This window comes from Hydra vulgaris, chromosome 02 (assembly GCF_038396675.1).
Source record: "Hydra vulgaris chromosome 02, alternate assembly HydraT2T_AEP".
Lineage (NCBI taxonomy): Eukaryota > Metazoa > Cnidaria > Hydrozoa > Anthoathecata > Hydridae > Hydra > Hydra vulgaris.
Genome location: NC_088921.1, coordinates 60,032,724 through 60,051,966, shown reverse-complemented (window position 1 = coordinate 60,051,966; position 19,243 = coordinate 60,032,724). Strand labels below are relative to the sequence as shown.

At 32.3% G+C, this 19,243-nt stretch overlaps 2 protein-coding genes across 2 annotated transcripts in view; both read right to left on the bottom strand.

The window, feature by feature from the left end:
• LOC105848251 (melanopsin-B) overlaps nt 1-10,305 on the bottom strand; it is a 34,781-nt gene extending 24,476 nt beyond the window's left edge. The window contains exon 1 of the mRNA XM_065791580.1: nt 10,279-10,305. The gene's annotated coding sequence lies outside the window, so the exon portion shown is untranslated. The remainder of the gene's footprint in view (nt 1-10,278) is intronic.
• A 7,613-nt stretch (nt 10,306-17,918) lies between these two features.
• LOC100203767 (pre-B-cell leukemia transcription factor 1) overlaps nt 17,919-19,243 on the bottom strand; it is a 41,720-nt gene continuing 40,395 nt past the window's right edge. The window contains exon 10 of the mRNA XM_065791579.1: nt 17,919-18,232. Coding sequence (XP_065647651.1) covers nt 18,203-18,232 — 30 coding nt within the window. The 3' untranslated portion in view covers nt 17,919-18,202. The remainder of the gene's footprint in view (nt 18,233-19,243) is intronic.

The following is a 19,243-nucleotide window of genomic DNA, read 5'->3' as shown; positions in this document are numbered from 1 at the left end:
TGCCCATCTGTAAAATTTTCCTGTTAGGTTTATTTCTGCATCATTTTTGGAGATAGTGTATACATTTTTTGGTTTGAGGTTTATAAATTTGAGAGAGGGTGAGTTTTTTAGATAAATAGATGTTAGTGCTTTGTTGTGGTCGTAATTTTGGCTTTGAGAATTTATGAGGTGTTTCCATTTCGGTGGGAGTGAATTTATTATTTTTGTTAGAAGGTGTTGCTTTATACCGAGGAGTTGACTCTCTAGAAAGCCGTTAGCAAATACTTTTGAAATGTCGCCTATCTTGATTATGCTGTTGTTTGTGGATTCTGGTGATGGTTTAAGGATTTTACGCTCGTGTCTTATATATGGATTGTAGAATATGGGTTGGTTTAGTATTTCCTCGATGGTAAGATTTTTGTGGTTGTTAAATTTTCTATAGAGATGACTCCACGTTTTTATTGTTTGACGGTAGTAGGGGGGTAGAGTTTTTAATGAGTTTGAAGAATGCGTGGTGAGAAATATAAGATTTCCTTGATTTGCATGTCGGTAATTATTAAAAATATGAAGGGCTGAATCTTTCCACGCTCCCTGTTTGCTGTCATCAAAATATTTGGAAATCCAACTTAGTTGAATCGATTGCAGTTTTTTTTTCACGTCGATAATGTTTAAACCGCCTTTATTGATAGGGAGTTTGGAAATTTGTTTAGGTGTTTTTATGGAGCTATTATTCCAAAGGAAGTTGTCGATTTTTCGTTCTAATAGTTTTATGGTTTTGTCACATGGTATAGGTAGGGTGAAAGCAAGATGCCATAGGCCACTTAGTAGTGTTTGGTTGATTATTAGAGCTTTTCCTTTAATCGATAATTTAAATCTTTCCCACTTTTCTATCTTTTTGTCCAATTTTTCTATGCTTTCGTTCCATTGTCGGTTGATATATTGATTAGAGTTAGAGAAGTTAACACCTAGACTCTTAAGAGTAGTATCATGCCATACGAAATTTAGAAAACTGTCTTTTATTATAGATCTGTTTCGTCCAAGCCACAGACCTTGGCATTTGGAAATGTTCAACTTTGTTCCTGTACCTCGTTTGTATATGTTTAGAGCGTTGCCTAAAGCTATTATTGAGTTGTCAGTCGATAGGAAAAAGACAGTGTCATCCGCATACTGTTGCAGTTTAGTTTCTTTATTGTCGATTGTGATTCCTTTAATTTCTGGATTTCTCCTAATAAATCCTGCAAAAACCTCTGCCTGAATTATATATAGTATCATGGAAAGGGGACATCCTTGCCTAACTCCTCTGTATATATTTATTTTGTTTGATAAATAACCGTTTATTTTAAGATATGCACTGATGTCATAATATAATGTTTTAATTACATTGATAAAGACAACACTAAAACCAAATTTAAATAAGCAGTCATATAAAAAATTCCTGTCCACACGGTCAAACGCTTTTATTTGGTCTATTGACACAATGGAGGCATCTAAATTAATTTTGTTAGCTATATAAATTATGTCTCTTGTATATGCAAGATTTTGATATATCGTTCTGTGGGGAACACTTGCTGTTTGGTTTTCGTGTATGATTGTTGGGAGTATTTTTGTTAGTCGGTTTGCTATGATTTTGGTGAGTATTTTGTAATCTGTGTTTAATAGAGATATCGGTCTCCAATTGGAAATGTCAGTTTTTTCGCCTTTTTTAAATAAACATGTTATGATGGCTTGTTTTTGTGTTTCCGACATCTCGTGTTTTTTTATGATATCATTTAGAATATTAACTAAAATTTTACCAATAGTATCAAAGTTTGATTTGTAAAATTCGACTGTTAAACCATCATTCCCGGGTGATTTGTTATTTTTCATATTCGTTAATGCGTTTTTGACTTCAGATAATGTTATTGGTTCGTCCAATGATCGTTGTTGTTGTTTAGATATTTTTTTAATATCCGAATTATCAAGTATGAATTTTTGGAGTGTGATATCATTTTTAGTGTCTTTGTATAGTTTTTGGTAGAAATGTTCAAAAGCTTTAGTGATGTCTTTGGTGTTACTTTTTTCAATTCCGTCTTTGTCTTTTATTAATGTTATGACTTGTTTAGGAACTTTTGATTTTTCCAGGTGGAAGAAGAATTTGCTCGATTTTTCACCCTCTGTTCGCCATTTAACCTTTGCTCGGATTTCAGCACCTTTGGCTCTATTTTTTTCATACATTTCAAGTTTTGTTTTTAATGCATCACTCAAGTTTTTCATTTTTGGGTTGTTATGGGCTTTTTTTAACGAGTTTTTTAATTGTTTTTTTAGTCTGTATTCTTGAATTCGAGTTACTTTAGCTTCCGTTTTGCTGAATTTTTGTGAAAATATTTTTATTTGTTCTTTTAGATGGTCCCAGTCAGTAGTTTTATTTTTGGAATGATCAATTATTGAGGCGTGTGATTTAATAATTTGGGAAATGTTTTCAATGTATTCTACTTTTTTTAAATTTTTATTATTTAAAATCCAAACTTCTTTTCCAATATCAATGTTATTTATAGAAATCGCCGCACATACGGCATTGTGATGATCAGTAAATGTCATTGGTTCGTGTTTAATGGAGGTAAAATGGCGCATGTGTTTACTTATATATATCCGGTCAAGTCGAGAGAATGTTACGTTGTTTGTTGATTTATAGGTGTATTCTTGGGCATGTGGATTAAAAATACGCCAAGTGTCTTCGATGTTTAAAGTTTTTAATAAAGTTTTAAAATCATTTGTTGACAAACATTTTTTTCTGTTTATTTGTGGATATCGATCAATATCATCTAGGACCATATTAAAATCACCTCCAAATATGATAGACATATTATTTAAAATTTTTGTTTTGATTGTTTTTGTTATTTTTTTAAATAAATTTTTCCTTTTGATTTGGTCAGCATAACTTGAACCGGATTTTCCGTAAACATTTATTATTAAAAAACTGTGATAATCGTTTCCTACAAGTATGTAATTAAAGTGACTTTCGTGGTCTTCGTAATGGTCAATTATTTTTAGATTATGCTTTGTTTTATTAATTAATGTTATAGTACCTCCTGTGTGTGACGTACCGTTAGAATAGTAGCCAGGATTATTCCAAAGTTTTATAAAATTTTCTGCGTTTTGAGCATTAAGATGCGTTTCTTGCAATAAGAAAAAATCAAAGTTCATTTTTTTAAATTTTTCTATAATTATGTTTTGCTTGTTTATGTCAGCAAGTCCACAAATATTTACGGAGAATATTTTAACGGTTTCTATTTTTGTTTTATTACGTTTTATGATATGTTTGTGGTTTGTGGTGATATAATTATTGGTATGACAGTAAGAGTAATTAAATGCGTAAAGGAATGGAATGTCAGATGTTTTACATTTACAAAAAAGTTTTCTCGTAAAAAATAAAATAAAAAGATTAAACCAGATAAATTAGAGAAAAAAATAACAATAACAATAATATAGTATAAAAATATCTCATACCGCTTTTTTTCTTGGTAATCTCTTCGGGTCAATTTTTTGAGGAGTCGGTGGTGGGGCATTTCTTTTATAAATGTTTTTATCGTTTTGCCGTATTTCGCCTTCTTCCATATCTGATTCTATATCGCTAAACTCATTTTGTTCGTTTATGGTCTTCTTTATCTTTCTTTCCTCTTTTTTTTGACTTTTACTTTTCACAGTTTCAAATGCTGGTTCAGTAGGAGCAATTTTGGTTACTTTGCTTTCGGATAATTTTGATGTCAATTCATTATTATTTTCAGCTAGTTGATAACTAGGTACGAAATCATTCGATTCGTTTTTGTCTTTATTATTGTGTTTATTTGGAATAGTGTCTGCAGTTGGTTTTTCCGTAGGTTTTCGAGCAATACACCGTTGTTGAGGCGGATGAGAATACTGGCATGTAGAACAAAGAAAGGATTTACCTGCATAGTGTAAAGCTATTTTGATTCCACCAATTTCAATGGTATGAGGGATCTCCTCTAATTTTACTTTTGGATTAACTCGAAATAGTCGTCGGCCGTCTTTTAAATTACGGTCAAATTTATATGTTGTGTGTGTTATTGAATATACTTCCCTAATAAATGGATCCAATTCTGAAAGAATATCATGGTCTTCGACTAATGGGTCGCATTTAACCGTAATTAGTAGCCCTATGTCAGAACGTATTTTTAGATTGATGTTTTGGTTACTTCCAGATAATTGAATGGTTGATTCGCTAACATGTATAGCGTCTTCTTTTCTTTTTAGTTCCATCACCCAATTTCCTTTTTTGTTGTAAGTTAAACTATTGATTTTATTTTTCCCGATAATTAATGATACTTTCTCGTAAATTTCTTGAGCTCTGTTTTCTTGATATTTTTTATTAAAGCTTTCGGTCGGATCCATATAAACATGTAAGTCTAAAATGCATTCAAGTCGATTAGATTTCGAAGATGTAACACTCGCGTAACTAGCCATATTACGACAACAATAAGCAAAACTAGCAGTGTCTTAATAAATTTTCACGATCTCTAAATAAACTTCAGCCAAACAGATGTGGTGCATACCTTATTAACACAAATACTTAATACATAAATTTTTTTTTTTTTTTTTTTTTTTTTTTATTACAAAATAATAAATATTTACAATTTTCTTTACTATCTCTGCATAATAAATACGCATATTTACAATAAGTTTATAAATCGTTTAACATTATATATTTTTCCGTTTATAAATATTTTCATGATACACTTTTATATTTCTTTTTTATATTATAAGAAAGCAAAAGAAAAAAACAGGCTTTTTTACATTTAATTTGCTTTGATCTATTTTAAAAAGTTGATTAGTTAATATGCCAATATTTTAAAAACAAAGTCGTGTTTATATATATATACATTTTTTAATTTTTGTTTGGTTTTTTGTATTTTTATTTTTTTGTGTTTTTTAGTTTTTTATTTTTTTGTATTTTTATTTTTATATTTTTTTGTGTTTTTTGTTTTTTTGAGCCTATGTGCGGAAAGAAATCGAGAATATGGAAGAATGTTGATAATGAAGTTTGTAAAGATTATTTAAGTATATTTAGTTAAGAAAGATTTTATCAATTAATACTAAAAAAAATTACAGGACTTTTACACAAATCATCACATTACGAAATCTACAGAAAAAAAATGCAAATAATAAAATATATATCATAAACTAAGGGCTGGCAGTGATTGTTTAATCATAAATAACAATAATTTTGTTGTAAAAAAAATTATATGTTTAATGGACACGGGAACACTCAACTAAACATTTAGTTCTATCTACGAGCCAGTGTGTTAGTTTGGCTCATATGTTTAGTTTCAGGTTCCCGTTCTCTATTTCACAAAAAACGTTTTTAATACAAAAAAGTTGACAAAAAATGTCCGTGGTGTTTCTACGGACATGATAATTATATTTTAAAGTAATAATATTCCTGATGTTTCTGGTAATTATCCTGATCACTGCCGTTGGGTCAATATTTGAATTTTTATACATATGGTGGCATCTGCTGTTCCATATTTCACTCATAATGGTTTGGGTGACTGTCAACAGCAGCTGCGAGGTAGGGTTTTTCTCCGATAAATTCGCAGTCTCAATCGAGAAGATGCAATTTATTGGAGAAAAGTTGTTTTGGGATGTCAAGGAGTTATATACATGTTTAAAGTATTCCCATATTGTAACAGAAGGAGGACAGTAGGCAAAGATGTGCAGGTTGTCCTCAATTTTACCGCAAGTTTTACATTTGTTGTTTTTAACGATCTGTTGCCTTGTGCTTTTGGCAAGCAAGGCAGCAGAGGGTAAGCTGTTATGGAGAAATCGAAAGAGGATGTTTTGAGTCGGTCCGTATGCGTGGGAGGTGAAATTTCTTTTCCAAATTTGGGTCCACGGCATTGTTGTTTTCGTTGAACTGTTCCAGAAAAGTTCTGCTGGCACGACTGTCTTTTTGTTTTTTGCCACTTCTAAGTAAAAATTTTTTGTTGATTTTAGGGGGATGTTAAAGAGGGACCCGTTTTTATCTAAGATATCAATTGTATTTTTGTAGTACTGAGACATTTTGTTGTCCCAGTGTTTTGGAAACGTGTTTTGCCTTAAAAAATTCCAGCTTTCGTTTTGCTTAGTATATTTAACAAGTGAACTTGCCACCCAATACTTTGAAAAGTAGTAAGAATCGTGAGTTTTGTCCTCTTCGCGTTCTTTTATTTGAAAGAGCGTTTTGAGGCGGATCGCAAGACTTTGCTCCTTCGGTGATAAAATTCCGAGACCCCCGCTTTTGACGGGTAAGAAAAGCGTCTCTCGTTTGACCGGGTTGAAATTGGTCTTTTGCCACAGATTTTCGAAAATGGCTCGATGCAAACGCTCTATTACCCACTCGGGAGTGGGCAAAACGTTTGCTAGAAACCACACTTTTGACATTGCTAGCGTATTTATCAGATTAGTCTTTCCCCTAAGTGACAAAGTACGCAGTCCCAGAAACTTGAGCTTTTTCTCTGTTTTGTTAAGAGCTACTTGCCAGTTGAAATTGGTAGTATCGCTCAGTCTGGTGTAAAATGTGACACCTAAAATTTTGAAACCAGTGTCATTGTTCCACTCTATGTCGTCCAATTGTGTGTAAATTTCGGGATCAAAACCCCCAAGAGCGAGACCCTTGGTTTTTGAGGCGTTGATCACTGAACCACTTGCTTTTTCGAATAGTTTTAGGTTTTCAAAGAAATAGCGGACACATTTTACGTCCTTAGCAAAAAAGTTCGAATCGTCTGCGTACTGCTGTAGTTTTAGAGGTTTCCGTGTTCCCGGCAGAGGAAAACCCTCTATTCTGCTATCCGCTCTTATCACCAAAACCAAAGCTTCAGCAACAAAAACGTACAGCAAAAGAGAGAGTGGGTCTCCCTGTCTGACTCCCCTTTCCGTAAGAAAGGAGGTAGACAGGAAGCCGCAATTCAGAACAGTTGCCGAAACATCTGAATACAAGGTGTTAATGAACGATACGAAATTTTCTCCGAGATTGAATTTTCGGAGAATCTGCAGCAGAAACGCGCGATCGACTTTGTCAAACGCCTTTTCTTGATCTATTGTCAAAATGAAACTAGGTAGTTTTTTAAATTCGGCGTAATCTATAAGATCACGTATTAGGTGTAAATTTGAAAAAATGTTTCTACCTGGAATTCCGCAAGTTTGATTTGGTTCTATAATTTTCCCCATTACTTTTGCAAGTCTTAGGGCCAGCGCTTTTGTGATTATTTTGTAATCAGCGTTGATTAAAGATATAGGCCTCCAATTTTTGCATTTAGTAAGATCTCCTTGTTTGGGAATAAGTGAAATTATTGATTTTTTCATAGAGCGGCTCGTGTTTTTTTCTACGAAAAGAATTTCGTAAGCAAGTTCTTCAAAATCTTTTTCTAAAACGTGCCAAAAAGTTTTGTAAAATTCAGCTGGAAATCCGTCATAGCCCGGAGATTTTCCGTTTTCAAATTTAAAAAGGGCCTCTTTTAGTTCCGCGCCGGTTAGGCGGGTGTTTAAAAATTCGTTTTCATCATCACTCAAACGTTTAGTGATGTGTGACAAGACACGGTTTTGGCTGTCTTTGCATAAATTTGTTTTGGTGTAAATGTTTTTATAATAAGTTGCTAGGGAGTTGAGTATTTCGCCAGGTTCACTCGTCAATGTGCCGTCATTCTTGCGAATTTCGGTAATTGACTTGTTCCGCTGTCGAGTTTTTTCCCAATTATACAAAAATTTGGAAGGTTTTTCTCCTTCTTCGATTAGTTTTTGTTTCATGCGAAAAAACGCTCCGGGAAACTGGAGCAAGAAAAGAGCATCGCGTTTTTCTTTGATGCTATCTAAATTCGGGTTAGCGTTTTGTTGCTCCCGTTGGATTTCGTTTTCAATACTTTTGATATTTTTTTTGTTTTTCGCACTTTCCTGTATCGATACGTGTTGTAATTCAGCCCTTACAAAAAGTTTGCAGTCGTCCCACCATTTTAAAATTGACGTGTAGGACCGTTTTTTCGTTTGCCAATCTTGAATTAAGAGTTCAATTTTTTGCCTATGCACCTCTATTTCCAAAAGAGAACAATTTAATTTCCAGTAACGTGGTCCTCTCCTAAATTGACTAAAGTTGACAGTTGTTGACACGAACTCGTGGTCGGAAAAAGGGTTGGTGAGAATTTTGGAGCGTGTTGTTTTTTTAGCGACTTTATCAGGGCAGTAGATTCTGTCGAGTCTACATTTGACCGTCTGATTGCGCCATGTGAATTCTCGTTTGGTGGGAAACTTATAACGAAAAACATCTACTAGGTTATACTTACCTCGGAAGACCCCGAGTTCAGAAATGCCGTAGGTGTGATATTTAGCGTTGTTTGTTCCTTCTGTGTCAAGAGGCAGGCTTTCGACCATGTTGAAGTCCCCGGCCAGCAGGACGGGTAGTCCTGTGTCCTGCGAGAATTCGTCAAGGTCGCCAAAAAAATGGCGCCTTTCTCTCGGCACATTGGGCGCGTAAATATTCAGCACCTGCATTTCGTGTTCGTCAATTTTGATCATGGCGTTTAAAATTCTACCGTTAGCGTCCCTTTTTAGTTCGGTTAACGAAATGTTGGATTTAGAGAGAATAGCCACCCCGCAACAACTATGGCTCGGACCAGAGTTCCAAATAGACTCGCCAGTCCATTCGTCACCCCACTGCTTAACAGTGGACGGTCCGGACTTTGTTTCCTGAAGGAGGATGAGATCGTAGGAGGACTTTTTAAGAAAACCAAAAAAATTGTCGCGTTTAGTTTGGTCGTTTAGACCGTTTATGTTGCATGTTAAAATGTTAATTGCCATGACGGAGAGAAACAGCTTTCTAAGTTTGAAAACTCGTGTCGCTTAAACATAAATATAATAATTTTACAACCTGACACAAATAAAACGAACATAAAAGTCTTAATCTTAATGCACGAGTTTTCCATTTAACTGACGTAATACAAACAGATGGACGCACTGGACCATACAATTTTACACAAAAGCGCGAACTACAACAATACAAACATGGACAGCTTAAGCGCTCGTTAAGAAACGTGTCATGCATAACTAATGAGAAATTAAAAAAAGAACAGAAAAAAGTCGAAAAAAAAGATTTTTTTGCAGAAAGATAAAAATAAAAATTTAGAGCGAAAAAGTTCGAAATAAAAGTCTGATTTGAGAACAAAGTTAAAAGAAGAAAATTGAAACGAAAAAAATGAGAGGAAATAAAAATCTTACGATTTCTTTTCCGCACACAGTTGGCTTTCATAGTCTTCATCGATTACGAGAGAATCCGCTTCGTCGTCAAAACACGTCAAAACATCTTTTTCTTTCAAAAACAAAACTTCATCCAAACACGCGGGTTCTTTTTTCTCTGCTGTGTTTGTTACCTTTTTTGGAGTTTCACATTCCGAAATTCCCAGTCGTTTTCTGGTCGGCTGGGCGGATTTTCGTGTTTTCGAAGACTGTTTTTTTCCACTATGCTCTTCTTTATTAGTTTCCATGTCGACACTGATGTCAACGCTGCCACTGTTAACATCAATGTCTATACTTGCGCTGTCGACTTGTGATATAGTGGGTTTTATTGGATCTGAGGGTACAATGGTTGGGTTTGATGATTTTGGAGTGGATTCGGGCTGGCCTTGATGCTTATACCTTAGGGTGAGTCCGTCAACGTTTTGATATCGAGGTAGAGGATTTTGGGTGGGATTCTTCCAGTTCCTGATAATAATAATCACATTACCAGTGAAGATATCCTCACCGTGGGCCTTACATTTTTGCAAATAAAAGGAGTCGAACTCCCCTCTTCCTACAGCCAAGTGCTTGCCAAGCAGGACGATGGCGCTTTGACACCCATTTCTTAGCGTGCCAATGGGGATATTTTGGACCAGCACGTGCACCTTTCGAATGAACTTCTGCTGAAAAGTTAAAGAGCAACCTTTGACTTCAATTTCAGTGTCGAGAAAAGATGACAAAGAGGAGATGTTTACCACTGCAAATTCAAAAAGTTTGTTGGCGTAGTGTCTCGTAACACCCCAAACATTTCCAAGTAACTTTTTATCAGCCAAGGCAGAAAGAAAGTCGTTCACACTACAATTCAAATCACCGTAACGGCACACTAAAACGTTGGAGTTATCGACTTCGGCTTTCGATCCAAAAATTCCAAGATTGGTTTTCGTCAGCACAGATGATTTACCAGAGGTCAACGCACCAGCATAACTTATTGCCATATTAAAATAAAATATATACCACTAATCAGTAACCACAACTAAGTACACGGATTTTTATGAAGCATACCTTATTAACACAAATAGAACTGTTAGTTTTTTGTGTTTTTTTCCGTTAAATTATTCAAATATATATTTGTATATCTGCCTTTTCTCGATGCAAACGCAACGTTGATCCACTGTATAAAATCAATGTTGTTCAAAAGTATGTATATACAAAAATAAATACTGAAACGGAAAAAAAACACATACTGAAACTTTTTAGTCCCTGTGTTTTTTCTATCCGTTTTCCTGCAACGGGTTGCCTGTAAGGCGACTTTAGTTTGTAGGGTTTTTTTAAAGTTGCCTGTAAAGCCATCGTTGAATAGTATAGGTTTATGTGTCTTGAGTGTTTAACTATTTCCTTACATTGGGTTGCTGTAAGGCAACTTTAGTTTGTAAGGGCATTAAGTTGTTTCAAAACAACTTTTGAGTAGAGAAGATTGTGTATGTGTGAAAAACGAGCGTTGAAGGAAAATATTTAATCGCCAAACCCTGATCACGCTATAAATTATTCATAATATGGAAACATCGAAAATTAAAATAGACTTAAACCTCTCTAATAAAAGCTATGCTCAAGCTATAGCAACTAATTTTAACACAAAATTGTCTAATGAATTTAGCACATTGAAAAAACCCTTTTGTGTGAAATAACAGAAGATATAACTGAACCTAATATTTTAATCGCTCTTGAAAACGCCAATTTAGATCATGATCTGGAAGGCCTGCAAATTATTCGTAAAGGGACAATGATCGAACTCGTCATGAAAACTGATAAGTCGAAATCTTTGATCCTTGAAAATGGACTTTTAATTAATGGTGTAACCCACTATTTTTATAATTCTACTCCTACTAGAAACTTATGCAAACGAGTTGCAGTATCGTTAATGGGTTTGCCTCTCGAAAAAAATATTTACCTTTTGGTGTGGCTCGTGAGCAACTCGGATATGGGAAACATATACACACAAGAGCAGTATATCGCAAAACGCCTAAAAACAGAACATCCTACTATACAGGAATTCTATTTGCCATGATGAATCAATTAATTAAACCAATACCAAGATCTTTAAAACTATGCGGATATAACGTCAGGATAATCTATACCGGACAAAACAAAGAAGATAACCTAAAACCAAAAGAAAATTTTATAGAAGTGACCGAATAACCTAGAAAAAATGGAACGGAAACTAATGAACCAGAAACATCGGAAGAAATACCTGAACCAACAATTAAATTTTCTAAACCACAAGAATCAGAAGCCCCTATGGTGATATGTCAAAACTCTCTTGAAAACCAAATAATAAACAACAATACCAATAACTTAAATAAAGCAAAACCAAATAAAAAACCAAAAACCCGCCTGAAATAAATTCTCAAACACAAGAAACAGAAGCTCGCATGGAAGAAAGCCAAAGTTTTAACAATAATAATATTGAAAACAAAATCGAACCTCACAACGACAACATGGTAAATGAAGCAAACATAACGCTAAAAAAAAAAGTAGAAGATCCAGAAAAAAAAATCTAACTTCCCTCAGAATATCTTTGCTTAGATTATACTGGGAGGCATATTTACAACTTAAATTTATTCTACGGCTTCGATAAAACAAAATGCTTGGAAGATGAACTATTAATATTTAAGGCATACAAAAAAGCAGAATATGATCAGAGAAAATTCGAAAGACAAATAATAAGAAACAAAGCAAATAAGATACCCGTCGGACAATCAAGGGATTATATTAAAAGCAATACACAAATCCAAAATTATTCTTCATACAATCATGATGACTGGACTTAAAACTAATACAAAAAACAAAAGTATTACTTCAGAAATTTAAACTATAAGAATTATATTAGAAAATAAAAAATATTGAAAAAATTAAAAAAAAAAAATTTTTAAATTAATAAATAAATAAATAAAAATACAGTATCTATAAGCTTTAAACTAAGATAAAAAAACAAAGGTATAACATTAAAAAGTAAAATTACAAAAATTAACAAAGAAAATTTTTATAAAATTAAAATAAAAAAAAAAATGTACATACAATAAATCAACGTTGGTTTATACACATTAAATCAACGACGGGGTAATAACATTGGATCAACGTTGGGTTTAGATCGTAAAAAAAATCAAACTTTTGCAAAGTTTTTACATACATTGGATCAACGTTGATTTATACATATTGAATCAACGTTGGGTTATATACAATGGGTCAACGTTGGGATTATATTGTAAAAACAATCAACTTTTAACGACGTTTTTACATAAATTAATTCAGCGTTGGTTTATACAGGCTAAACAACGTCGGGTAAATAACATTAGATCTACGCTGGGTTTACATCGTCAAAAACAATAAACTTTTTGCGATGTTTTTACATACGTTAGACGTTGTTACTAGTTCCGTCGGTAATACGTTGTTGTTTTTAGTTCCGTCGGTATTAATTTCATCATTAAACAAATAACATTGGACCAACGTTGGTTTTGCATTGGAAAAAACATCCGACGTTTGCGATGGTTTTACATACGTTGGCCCAACGTAAGTGTGCTAGCTGGGTACTGACAAACTGAAAGTCTACAAACAAAAAATTTTATAAAAGCTTCAACTGTTATGACGTTCTCTTAATTTGTTGATTAAAAGTCACTAAACAAAGTATTATTTTTAAGTATAATGGTTGTTACTAAGTATTTTTAAATTGCGCTTGAACTATTTCTACAACCCTTTGATTTTATTACTAATTAAGTAAGAGAGAAGTTATAGTTCCAACAAGGAAACTTTGGAATATTTTGTTATATCACTGCAATATCATGCTTGCAGCAATTTATAAAATAAGTTAATATTGTTATTTTGCATTTTAAATCTCATCGAATTAAACACAAAATACCGTATAACTTATAGCAATTAGTTATAGGTGCTGTTGATTAAGTAATTCTAATCGGTTTGGTGATAAAAGAAATCGCCGCATTTTCAAATTATGAAACCTTTTTACATTGTTTTGACGTCGTATAATACTAAGCAATACTTGTATTTAAATCAATTTAAAGTTAAATCTTGCATTTTGTTTAATTTATATTTTCATGGATAATATTTTTTTAAACCATTTTATTTATATGTTAAAAAATTAAAATTATTCAAAATTTTTGTCAATTATGCAATATTTCTTCTGTTTTAGTATATTATTTTACAAAAAGATTCATCTTTTTCTAAAATAACATACTAAATCAGGAGAACTTGGCATTTCAACTACACATATATTAATTTTTTAGATATATTTCCAAAAAATACAAAACCATAACTGTCAACTAAAATAAACTTACTAAACTCAAACTTCAGAAAAACACATGATCGTCAATTTTTTATGACAAGTTTTTGATGACTATATTATGCACGGATATTTAGGGGCATGGCAATAAAACTATTTTTGTCTTCTTCTTGTTGCCATGATGAAAGGAGAATTCCTTTTGCACTTAGAGAAAAAGTTAAAGATGAACTTACAAAGCTTGAAGCAGAAGGAACAATTGAAACGGTAACGGACGAAGCAACACCCTGGATAAGTCCAATGGTAATTGTTCCAAAAAATGACGGTAACCTAAGTATTTGCGTAAACATGCGAGCCGCTAGCAAAGCTATTGGAAGAACGCGTTTTGCGACTCTAATACATAGTATTAGAAAGATTCAAACAGAGAGGTTTAAGTCTAAACTTTGAAAAATGCTAATTTGGAAAAGAAAAAGTCAAATCTTTTGGATTTATATTTTCAAAAGAAGGAATGCAACCAGATCCTGAAAAACTTGATAATATCAAAAACATGCCTATACCAGAAAAAGCTCTCCAATGCTTTCTCGGGCTTATGAACTATTTTAAGTGTTTCATTCTATACTACAGTACAATTACTTATCCTTTACGAAACCTCATTCATAAAGATTCATTATGGAACTGGAACTTTGAGTGCCAGAGTGCGTTCGATAAACTGAAAAACGCTATGATATCAGACTAATGCGTTGGGTACTTTGATCCCAACAAAGAAACTAAAGTCTTCAGCAATGCAAGTCTTGTAAGCATATTGGCAATCATTGTACAAAACACGTCAAATAAACAAGACTTTAAACTCATATCTTATAATTCAAAAGCGCTGTCACCTGTACAACAACGCTACTCTACGCTAGAAAGAGAATGTTTAGCTATAGTGTACGCCGGCGAATTCAACAGGACATACCTGTTTGGACACCCTTTTAAAATGTAAAACGATCACGAAGCTATTGTAATAGTTTTAAACAATCCAAATGCTACAGTACCACTTCGTATTGAGCGTATGATTTTACGATTACAGGGATATTCTTTTGATTTACACTACGTCCAAGGAAAACAAAATATATCTGATTATCCAAGTCGACATCCGGTTGACCCTTGTGACAACAAAAAGCTAGAAAAATATGTCAGCTTTACTACTAAATACGCATGTACTAAAGCCTTTTCACTACTAGATACTCAAAGAGAAACCAAACCTGATCCTATTCTACGAATACTTACAGAGTTAGTCGCCTCTAATACCTGGTATAAACAAACGCATCCGAATTGTCCTCCAGAAATAAGAAAGTTTCAAAAAGAGTTACTTGCTTACCGTAAGATTAGTCAAGAACTTATAGTAAATCAAACATCAGACATTATCCTAAAAGCAAATCGAATTATAATTCCACGATCACTAGAGATTACGGTTATACAACTGGCGCATAATAGTCACATGAGACTCGAGAAAACCAAAGTACTACTTAGACAGAAAGTGTACTTTTCTGGCCAAGACACTAAAGTAAAACAATATATAAAACAATGTGCAATTTGTCAAGCACTTGGTAAACAAAATCCACCAGCCGAACTACTAATCACACCAACACCATTGTAAGTTTGGGACACACTTAACATAGATTACCTTGGTCCTTTACCTAACAGATATTATTTGGTAGTTCTCATAGACCAAATATCAAAGTTTCCGATTGTCGATATTATAAATAATGCCTCCACTGACCTTCTTATTGATTTTCTACAGAAAACGATCGCAGTATATGGAATACCGAAAAAAAATATCAGTGATAATGGACCACCTTTTACATCATTCAAAATAAAGATGTTTTTTAACAAACTGAATATTGAACATAAACGAATCACGCCGCTTTGGCGGCAAGCTAACTCACAAGCCAAATCATTCATGAAACAACTGATGAAAATAATACAAGCAGCACACATTGAACGAAGAGACTGGAAAAAGCAGTTAGACAACTTCCTGTTCTCCTACCGTACCACTCCCCATTGCACAACTCGGATACCACTATTTGGGCTCATGTTCAATCGCCTTACAGATTTCACAATACCCTCATTTCAGACAAGGTTTAATACAAATATGAATGATTAAGCCAAAAAGTGACAAGAAAATGCTAAGTTATAGAGAAAGAAAAACCACGATCCAAAATACCTCGCAAAAAATCCAAATTTAAACAATGGAGATACAGTACTGATAAAACAAAAAAGATATAACAAAACTACGGCACCGTTTGAGTTTAAACCCTACACAATTATGGGAAAGAACGATACAATGATTACTGCCAAATCTCCCGTTGATAACTCGCAAAAAACTCGGAATGCTTCACTCATGAAGAAAATACCAATGGATATACAATTCAATCCGACACCAATTAAAGATGAGGGAAACGAGGAGTACTCTCAGAACGAATCAGTTTCACCAGAGAAGGAAATAAAAACTACTATGCCGATGCAACAAAGCCATTATCAAGAACAGAATCCGAAAACAAATCCAAACAGAGAAAGACGTTCTATGGAATTATGGAGGAAATATTAAAACATTCCCGAACTTAAATAGTAAAACATTTCATTTAAAGAAGAAAGGAAAGATGTAAGAATGTGCTCCGCGATAGAGATCTTAAGAAAACTATAGTCATGTTAATGTAATTTTGTAAAAGATTATTATATAGAAGTAAGCAATAATAAAGGTTGTTTTACTTCATCAAAAGCACCAGGAATTTGCTGATGATCATACTTCATATAAGTTTTATCATATATCATTTTATCATTATTTAGTAATTTTTAGAAATATAGTTGTCATACAGTATTTTTCAGTGGGTTCTTGTTATATTTTTTGAACTTCAGAACAGTCAGGCAGTTTTTGTGATTTGAAAGCTTGAAAAACATGTTTATATTAAACTTTTACTACGAAACAATGAGAAAATCCTCATATTATTGTGCGTTCCCTTAGAGAGAGGCTTTGATTATTCAAAAAACCGTGAACAAGTTTTTTAACTAGTTTTATATCTTGAAAAACCTACTTTCCACCATTACCAGATTTGCATTTGATTGATTTTGTTTAGGAAAAACGAAAAACAAGATTAAAAAGCTGATTGAATCAAAAAAATGTTGCTTTATATTTAATCAGACGTAAGCGTATTGTAAGATTTAACGGTAAAATGTGAGCACAGCCCCTAATAGCAATAAACATTTATATGAACTCAATAAGACAGGTAATTGTCCCATTTTTAAATGTGAAATATACAAATGAAACTTAATATTGTTTATGAAAGAAAGTTTCACATTAGATTTACGTATTTTAGACTTTAGACTGATGAACATAAAAATATAACCATGGTCAGTTTTATAACTAGTAAAATTTAAATAAGAAAAAGTTTAAAACCCAGGATTTTCATTTTTAAAGTCAGGGAAACAAAATATATAAACATCAATTAAGAAAAAGTTGTAACAGTTCATATTATTTTAAGTCTTTTAATTTTAAAACCTGAAATTAAAAGTTTGGAATCAAACTGATCAGTAAGACCGTGAAAAAACTTTTTAGAAACATTCGAAGGAGAAGAACCATAAGGATTATATCTGACAGTCACAGAAGATCATATTTACGTTTAAATATATGGAAATTTTTGTTTGGAAAAAATCTTTCAAAATTTTTATTTCGGAAGCCATTTTTGAGCTAATTCACTTCCTTTAAACAGAAATAATAAAATAAAACCAGACAAACAAAAATAAAAACAATCAAATAGAAAAAGATTTTTTGAAAAATCAAGTATGTGAACTTAGATCAAAAATTTTAGTTAAGTACTTTTAATCAAAAAAACTTTTTAAGCACTGCATAACGCATAACGCCTTATTATAAAATAATAAGGCGTTATGCGGTGCTTAAAAAGTTTTTTTGATTAAAATTTTTATCATAAAAAAAATAACGCGTTATTTTTTTTGTTTTGGGAAAACTAAAACAGAAAAACTATACTGATTTTTCTTTTACATCACAATGAAACAAATGAAAAAACATTTTCTGATTTAAATTATAGGCGATTGTCATTTAAGAGACGTCTGTAAATAATACCTTTTTACCATTAATTCAAAACCATTAATTAAAAATATTTAGGCGACTGAAATAATGACGATATACCACTCATACAGGCCTTTAGGTAGAAAACGATTTAAGGGAGAAAAACACTAGATAATTAAACTTGAACCCCCCTTAAAAAAGCAGTGAGCGACCAATAAATTAACAATGATAGTTTTTGACAATCAGTGGTGGTAAAATTAAATAGTCTAACTTTATTTTTATATGATATTTCACCTTATGTACATTTTCTATATTTATAAAATATATATTTTTTTAAATATACGAAAATTGGAATAACTAAAAAATCTTGTAAATGTAATTTATATATATAAATTAAAAAAATAAAAAAATAGCGTGGCAAGCTTTATTTCTAATTTCTTATATTTAAGTAAAATTTATTATCAATAAATCAGGAAAAATTAACTTAATACTTTTCAAAACTATGCACAAATTAAATCTAAGTTTATTGGTTAATAACCCCAATCACGCATTAATCGCGAACAGTTAAGATACCAATTACACATCCGTTAATGATACCAATCGCACATCCGTTAATGCAATCAAGAATCCAATCAATCAATAACAGCTTTAACAGTTCCTAGCTAAAATCAATAAAAATATAAAATAGTTGAACAAAAAATTTATTAAAAAAATAAATCCAAAACCTTACAACTTTTATAAAAACAAAAATACAATCTATAACTTGTTCCTGTTTAAACTATCTTTATGAATATTAGTTACCAACGAGGATTAGCAAAAAAAGGTCAAAGGGTGTTTATTAACTTTATTGAAATTTTTTTGTCGTGTATAAAAGTTTAACAAATTATTTATAAACTTTGGCATATATATAATTCTGACATAAAATTTGCCGAATGGTTACACACGAGCAGTGAACGCCTGAGGGAAGAAATGAAGTACATTAGAATAAAAGAGAATTATTTTTCAAACAAAGTATATTTTGACAGTTGTCAAGACAAAAAGAAAGATTAATTGAGGAATATTTAAAATATAAATAAGAAAGACAATGCACCTAAACAGTACTAACAATAATAATAAAAAATAAATTGTTACATAAACACTAATACGAACTAAGATAAACAAAAAATATATCACCAAACAAAAACTAAATAAAACAAAAAATACATTATAAAATAAAAAGTATGCATACAACAATGACAGGCCTCAGAATGGAAAAAAAACATTAATGCCAATGTGTAAACATAATTTGTGTAGTGATTAAGTAATAAACATCTCCTCAGAGTCGCGTCTATTATTACTGGCGTTTCGATGAGGATCAGCACTTATAACTAGTGTATCCCGTCAGACAAACGTCATCGCCACTTATGCTTTATCCCGCGACTTACGCCTATTCCATACTGCAGTAAAAAAGGATTCACTACAAATAGCCAAAACCCAACCATACCCAAATTTGTGAAGCACTATTTTTTTGATGATATGAAAAGTGTTGATCTACTGCACAATATAAGTAAAAATAATTAAACAAATCACTCACCATACCAACGGTAGAAAAAACTACGCACAATGAATTAAAATTCAAATAAAAACGCCAGAAACAAAACTAAAACAACTAAAGTGTGTAAACAGAATATACT